This window comes from Megalobrama amblycephala, linkage group LG5, assembly GCF_018812025.1.
Source record: "Megalobrama amblycephala isolate DHTTF-2021 linkage group LG5, ASM1881202v1, whole genome shotgun sequence".
NCBI lineage: Eukaryota > Metazoa > Chordata > Actinopteri > Cypriniformes > Xenocyprididae > Megalobrama > Megalobrama amblycephala.
The window spans coordinates 24,243,788-24,251,984 of record NC_063048.1 but is presented as its reverse complement, the minus strand read 5'-3'; the positions used below and the strand labels follow the sequence as shown (position 1 = coordinate 24,251,984).

The window sequence follows — 8,197 nt, the reverse complement described above, 5'->3', positions numbered from 1 at the left end:
ACTACATATTTGATAGTACATTTTAGACAATTTATCTTACAAAAAAAATGCTGCTTTGTGTTGGTTTTCTGTGTGCGCTTGTTTGGAAGGATGAGTCACAAAAATAAGCCCCAGCAGAATGAAAGACTCCAGTCCAGTTTTGTTTGTCCAGTGGATATTGTCAGTTGTCTCCTTTTAGGCTGCAGCTTGACAATATAAGCTGACAGGTATATTCAGATTTATTGGGGGTTTTAGCTTCTATTACGCTAGGCATTAGGTTTAACATTAGGGCTTAGCTAGCTGCAATTTCCAGGCATTTGTACACTGGCAGTACCTCCAAACTTAGCTCTGTGCCTCAAGGAAGAAGAGATAATGTTTCAAATGCAAGTGTTGCCTTCAACTAATTCATTCCTTGAGCTTTCATTCTGTTTGAGTGAAAAAAAAGGTACATAGCTCAGTAATCTTCTGCTGCCTTTTCCTTAGTCTACTAGATTTAGCAGAGTAGAATGGTTTTAGAGTCTAAAATGTAATCAGTGTGCATTAGTACATACCTCAATATTACAACATAGAGATTAGGAGGATACAATTCTGAGAAATCAAATGGGTTCTAGTCATGACTTTCTTCCTTGAACCAATCAAAATCCACACCATGAATCGTAGAAAAAGTTTACATAAATTTTCAGTTTATGTTTCTTATATTTCTATATACAGTGGCATGAAAAAGTATGCGAACCCCTTGCAGAATCTGTGAAAATGAGAATTATTTTAATAAAATAAGAGGGATAATAAAAAATGCATGTTATTTTTTGTTTAGTACTGTCCTGAGTAAGATATTTTACATAAAAGATGTTTGCATTTAGTTCACAAGACAAAACAATAGCTGAATTTATTAAAATAACCCCATTCATAAGTATGTGAACCATTGATTCTCAATACTGTGTGTGGTTACCTGATGATCCACGACTGTTTTTTTGTTTTGTGATGGTTGTTCATGAGTCTCTTGTTTGTTCTGAAAAGTTAAACTGAGCTCTGTTCTTCAGAAAAATCCTCCAGCTCCTGCAGATTCATCAGTTTTCAAGCATTTTTGCATATCTGAACCCTTTCCAGCAGTGACTGTAGGATTGTGAGATCTGTGTTTTCATACTGAGGACAACTGAGGGACTCAAACACAACTATTAAAAAAGGTTCAAACATTCACTGATGCTCCAGAAGGAAACACGATGCATTAAGAGTCGGGGTGTGAAAACTTTTGAACAGGATGAAGATGTCACAATTTTTCTTATTTTGTTTAAATATCATTGCTTTTCATTTAGTACTGCCCTTTGGAACCAACAGAAGATACTTGCATGTTTCCCGGCAGAAAAATTAAGTACAATTTACCTTGATATTTGAATTCAAAAGTTTTCACCCCTCGGCTCTTAATGCATCGTGTTTCCTTCTGGAGCATCAGTGAATGTTTGAACCTTTTTTAATAGTTGAGTTTGAGTCCCTCAGTTGTCCTCAGTGTGAAAAGATGATTCTCAAAATCATACAGTCACTGCTGGAAAGGGTTCAAATATGCAAAAATGCTTGAAAACTGATGAATCTGCAGGAGCTGGAGGATTTTTCTGAAGAACAGAGCTCAGTTTAACTTTTCAGAACAAACAAGAGACTCATGAACAACCATCACAAAACAAAAAAACAGTCGTGGATCATCAGGTAACCACACACAGTATTGAGAATCAATGGTTCACATACTTATGAATGGGGTTATTTTAATAAATTCAGCTATTGTTTTGTTTTGTGAACTAAATGCAAACATCTTTTATGTAAAATATCTTACTCAGGACAGTACTAAACAAAAAATAACATGCATTTTTTATTATCCCTCTTTTTATCCCTATTATCCCTCTCATTTTCACAGATTCTGCAAGGGGTTCACATACTTTTTCATGCCACTGTATATATATAAAGAGAGAGAGAGAGAGCTGGCATCTATCACTGGAGCAATAAGCCCAATTACACAGAATTGTTTCTGAGTCTAAAAGATGTCCGTGACACATCAGTGTTCATGGTGGACATTGGAAAGTGTTCATAGTTGTCTTCGATTGGCTGAAAATGGCAGTGTAGCACCACGGAGGCCACATCCTTGCGGAAGTTGCTGTTGAGGAAGCCATAGATGATGGGGTTGATGCAGGTGGAACTCATGGCCAGCAGATGGCAGAGTGAAAACAGCAGATTGTGGTAACACACAGGCAGCGCCTCCTGGTGCCAGTCCGCCACCACATTAAAGGCATTTAATGGGAGCCAGCACACAGCAAATGCAGCCACCAAAGTGGCAAGCATAATATTTATGCGTTTGCTGTGCATCACACGCCTGTGTTCGTCTTCTCGATTGCGGCTGCACTGACGCTCCAGCATGCGTTGTCTGCGTTGCAGCCGCAGGAAGATGCGAAAGTAGCAGAGAAGCATGAGGAGCAGCGGGCAGCAGTACTGGAATAGTAACAGGCTTGTGGTGTAGACTAGTTTGTGCTGCTGAGAAGGCCAGACTTCCAGACACGCCTGTAGCTGGCTAAGCGGCGCAGGAAGCAGACTGTATGGCTCGCTGCTGAGCAAGTGGAATGCCAGGAAAGGTAATGATGTTACACAGGCCAACAGCCACACAATCAAGACGGCTATGTACGCCTGTGGGACGCTCGGCTTCCAGCCTGATGGATGCAGGATGAGCTGGTGCCTTTCAAGTGCAATCAAAACCAGAGACAGAACTGAAACTGTCACCGACACACACTGCACAAATGGCATTAGGCGACATAGCAGCGCACCGAAGATCCAGTGATCCATAAGAGTGTAAACCACAGTGAAGGGAAGGCAGAACACACTCACCAGGATGTCAGAAACTGAAAGGTTGGCAATGAGGATGCTAGTGACATTAGGAGGGTCCCGCTGGTGCATAATAATGCAAATGAGGAGGATGTTACCAAGCAAGCCCAAAATAAGCACCAGGCAGTAGCACAACACTAATGTAAGTGTCATGGCACTTGACTGCCAGCAGGGGTTGTCAAGCAGGAACAAACTACTGTTGCTATGGTTGAGGGTGAGGGTGGAGTTTAAGAGCGCCTGCCACCACGGCACGTCAAAGAGAGCCGACGGCATTGGCCACCTCAGGACAGCTCCAGACAGCAAAGCATCTTGGGAGTCTGAAAATAACAAAGAGGTGCATCTAAATTAGATGTTCACACCCCTAGGGCACTCTGCATGCATTTCAACAGCTATGATACTATAGAGACTATAACGGTTATTTAGGAAATAATGAGGACGTAAAGGCCTGGTTTCATAGACAGGGCTTAGATTAAGCCAGGATTAGTTCAATTACGACATTTAAAGTAACTTTTATAACCGTGCCTTAGAGAAAAACATTACTGGTGTGCATCTTGAGACAAAACAATGGCAGTGACACCTTAAGATGTCAGTCCAAGTTACTTTTAAGCCTTGTCAGTGAAACCAGGGGCTTGTGTAGGAATGTTAAAAGGTGATTTTAAGACAAGGGTTTTACTTAAACCCAAACAGTGACTCTTACAGAGTGCTATTATGAGTTCTTCTGAGAACATAAAACATGAGAGACCTTTATATTTATGTGTAAGAGAGAGCTGGGTTGACACCTTTGATTAAAAATAAAAAAGACAAACTCTGTTATTTGACTTTTTCTGTAGTTGGAAAAAATGGGAAAGAGATAAAAGAGAAGTGTGTGGGAGGAATGATACTGTGACCCTGCTGAGGGATTTGCAGTGCATCCAATTATAGATGTTCCTTTGGGGGGTGGCCATTGATCAGGACCTGCAATGGCTCATAATGAGAACACAATCAGACCATTTCAGCAAAGTATCCACAGAGTGTATTGGAGACTGTAGTGTGTTATTTGTGTGTTTCTTGGGTAGCAGGCTTGCAGACCGGTCTCACATTGATCTGGGTGTTCTGTATGGATAATCTATAGATGCTCTGAACACACACACACACACTAACACACACAGAGCTCACTGGAGTTACCGTTTTTGATTTAGTTTTAGCAGTGTCTGAAAAGCTCCTCACATTCCATCTATCACCAATCTAAATTCTTAAAGAGATAGTCGACCAAAGAATGAAAACTCTTTCATTAACTCACCCTCATGACTTTATTTCTTCAGTGGAATCAGTTTGTCAGAGAGAAAAGGAATCACAGAGGACAGCAGGTTTATTCTTGCCTATTTCTTGAGGAAATTTTATGCAAAGTGTAGAAGATATTTAATCAGTATATTATTTTGAATAAAATGTAGTGTTTTATTCAAAATAATATACCCAAACCCATTGTCACTCTTGCATCTGTATTGCAAGGGAAAGCAATATAGATGTTGTGGCAAAGACGATTAAAACTTAACGATCACTACAGCAATGGTAAAAATTTACGGCATCCCAATTTAGAAACTCTGGTAATGATCTTTTTTATGATAATTCACATTTATGGTCATTTCAGCAGCATTAGGCAGGATGTTCACACTGTTCTTTTCCACACACTGAAAGTGAATGGTGACCATAGGTTGTCAAGCTCCAAAAAGGGGGGGGGACACTATAAAACGTTCATAAACTAGAAAAATTCATTATACTGAAAAGAGCAGCATCAGCAATCTTCTTTAGTGTTCCATGAAAGACTGAAAATCATACAGGTTTGGAACAACATGAGGGTGAGTAACTGATGAAAGCGGCACAGTCGATCATTACAATTTGCATGACGTATCATTACGTGGGCGTTGGCGTGAAAATCAAAACAAGATGACAGAGAGACTGATTGTGTTGCCCAGATGTAAATCATGTGAAAAAGCCATTAGCTCACTATATACCAGCTAAACTCAGAATAGGTTAGTCTAAGGTAAAGAGGCATTCATAGCTTTTGAATAGATGTGTAACAATGACCATAACCATCCTTTATTTGCGCAACAAATTACATTTTCATGCTTGGCTGTTGTTGTGGCTCTGTCTTCTTTATCTCTCTTTGTCAGTCTCTCTCTATCTAGTGCTCTCATTCAGAGGATAGAGATAATGAGATAATTTTAGACTTCCTATTGTAATCAGTGTGCCTCATTTAATTATATTATAATATTAGAATTCTCTCATGACCAAACATATCTGCAACTTGGCAAACACAGAGCTGAAATTAGTCAAAAATCATCAAAAGTTTGTTATGGTCAAATGTGTGGGTGTTTCCACCACGAACAATTAAATATGTTCACACTTTTAGCACAATTTGGTTAAAAACAGATTGATTGGAAATAATGCTATAAAATCCCTAAAAACGTTTCCAGATCATTTTAATGTGTGACCATCCAAAAATGTTAGGTTAAATTACAATCCCTCTCCATGGCATAAAAGTACCTGTAACACCTGCACATGTGTTTTTGTGTGATGAAGAGAGGAAAAAGGGAAGAGTGATCTCTACCCTGCTTTACAACCGATATCCTTTTCTTTAATATCATCAAATGTTATTTTTCACCTGTGATAGGACTCAGAGGGTGAGAAGATCACATTATCCTCCTGCACTCTCTCTCTGTCAGTTTCATTCTTTTCGCTCCCTTTCATAATCATCCTAATCTCACATCCTCTCTCCATTCTTCTTCTACAGGCGTGGATTTTCATCTAGACAGTTTACATGTCACACTGACCAAACCGTAAAATACTACTCACTACTAAAATACTACTAAAATACTACTACAATGCACACACACATACTGACTGAACTATAATACAAAACCTGAGCTGTAGATTATGTAGTTGATATTAAAGCCTGGGGTATTCTGGGATTCTATGTGGTTTTAGCTATTTACTAAAATACTTTGTAGCCTACATGATTTTCATTTTCAGAACAAACACAGATGCTATTGTGCTGACCTCTGACCTCCTTTTGGTCGAGGGTAATTGTAAATTTCAGTCAGAAAATCCTCCCTAACCCAGTGAAAAAACCTATAACACAATGAATTTAAAATACATTTATTTCATACTAAGTATATACTACAAATGCGTTAACATATTTACTGACATCGCTTGAGACTTTCTGATATAAATATTATAATTCAACTTTACTTGGAGTACTTCTCTAGTGCACAGTGCACATTTCTTAATATTATGCTTAAAATGTGCTTTAATATCACTATTAGTAAGGATAGTATGATGACTTTATAATATCAGTCTTTAAATGCAAGATATTTGAAGTGTACCTAAAGTATACTTGCAATAGTTCCACTTTAGCACAATCAAATATAGTTGTTCCAATTTAGCAAAAGAGCAATTGCAAGGTATTTACATTAATTACATAAATATGTAAGTGTATTTGTTGTATACTTAGCATAAAATAAATGTATTTCAAATACATTTTAGTTTATTTATTTTTCACTAGGGTACACATAACATTGTGGTCATCTCTGGTGACTAATCAGAATCAGAACATCCTTAAAAAGATTAAAGAAAACAAAATTTAACTCTGAAAAATAGCTTTTCAGTCCAACTCTAATATGATCCAAATAAAGATGTAAAAATCACTAGATTCTGTTGCCATACTGCCCGCCTGCACAAACCTACTGATCTGAGGAGGTGTGTGTGCATTTATGTGTGCAAGGGAGAAAATTGTGTCCTGTGTGTCCTCACTTCATGGCAACACCAAAGAGCTGCAGTCTATGTCAACAAGTCCAACAGAGGACAGTGGGTTACTTAAAGCTTTTCACAACCTATTCCAAACAACTGTTTGCATGTTGTGCATGTATGGCTAAAGCGAGCTGCTATATCAACATCTCCAATATGGAAGTGAAACTGATCAGATATAAAATATTAATTGGAACACAACCTTTCCTAGTTACAGAGACAAAAGCAGCCACAGATGCTTAATATTCTCTCTTCACAGTGAATCAAACTTAAAACACATGAAGATGCTCTACAGAATAATTAAACTGTGACCCTGATACATTCATAAATTGAATTATAGTACGTTCTCTCATCTTTAAAATAAGTAGATAAAAGAAACAGTTACACTTATAAATTGTTAAATTGTAAATTTATAATTGTTAACATATTATCATTTTTTATTTCTGAAAGCTGTATAGTGTAGAAACATGCATCTCTCTGTGTGTAGCGTAGAACTCACCTGTCTTCTACAGCAGATTGCTGTCAGGCAGTCGGGGGAATAAAGACTCTGATTCAGTCAACTCCAGGTGTTCTACCTCATCTCTCTCTCTCTCTCTCTCTCTGGGCTTCTTTTTAGCTCACATCCTTGCAATGTGCCATCTCTGTTGTAACTATTCTGCTGGCCTTCACATTGTAAGCACAACCCCATGTGATTGCATTGTGTTTACTGCCCACGTGTGACATGAACGATGTACTGCATCAGGTTCTTTTTGATACAGATTATAAAACACATTCAGGTCCCTTTAACACATATTTTCCTCATAAATACACTAGTAAACACAAATGTATGCTTATTGGTGTGCAGTACATTTAAAGGTAGGCTAGGCAATGTTTTTCATAAACACTATTTGTTATAGGTTACTGGTTGAAACTATCTTCACATCCTGATAACAATCAATAAAAGAAGTGGTCTAAATATATAAAGCCACCTTTTACAGTTCCTCCCGAACCAAAACAACAAGCGTATGCTTCACACGATGTCGTAACCATAATTACAAGATGGCAGAGCTCTTGTAGTTGTTTACGTTCATTATTATTGCAATGGTATGTGCTTTGAGACATGAGATAATAACAGTCTCTCGTGATGCTTTGCAGACTCTGCTCTTGCTGTGCACATTCATGTGTTTTGGAGTTGGTTTGGTGAGAGTGTAGAGCCTACTCCACTAGGTCTGAATATATTGATCGCTGCAAACATGATGATCTTAAATGTATTAATTAGTAATTTACTATTAATAAATGTGTAAAGTTGCATAAAATGGAAATACTCAATAAAGTAGGCTAACTGCTACCTCAGATGGATGAATGGTTGGATTCTACAACTGGTAAAATAAAACATATATAAGACAATACTACATTTACTGTAGGAGCCATACAATTTACTGGTGACTTAATTTTAAAAACTGTTCTATTGCGCTTCTGATTTGGCAGTGAAATTTGCCGATTTTGGGTGCGTAAGATGTGAAGGATTCTATGGTCCAGTTAGTATTTTCACCCCATTATAGCGACCGCGCTATTGGAGCGCCATCTAGTGGCTGAT

At 38.1% G+C, this 8,197-nt stretch overlaps 1 protein-coding gene across 1 annotated transcript; it reads right to left on the bottom strand.

The window, feature by feature from the left end:
* Nucleotides 1-1,913: 1,913 nt before the first annotated feature.
* npy4r (neuropeptide Y receptor Y4) lies at nucleotides 1,914-7,779 on the bottom strand. Its single transcript, XM_048191384.1, has 2 exons — nucleotides 7,121-7,779; nucleotides 1,914-3,155 (listed from the first exon to the last, which is right to left on the bottom strand). Exon 2 carries the CDS (start codon nucleotides 3,109-3,111, stop codon nucleotides 1,978-1,980), a length of 1,134 nt encoding a protein of 377 aa, XP_048047341.1. The 5' UTR covers nucleotides 3,112-3,155; nucleotides 7,121-7,779; the 3' UTR covers nucleotides 1,914-1,977.
* Between the last annotated feature and the right edge of the window lie 418 nt (nucleotides 7,780-8,197).

Bases quoted from the DNA above. Each gene is read 5' to 3' on its own strand.
- npy4r (XM_048191384.1), bottom strand. From the start codon at position 3,111: ATGCCGTCGGCTCTCTTTGACGTGCCGTGGTGGCAGGCGCTCTTAAAC.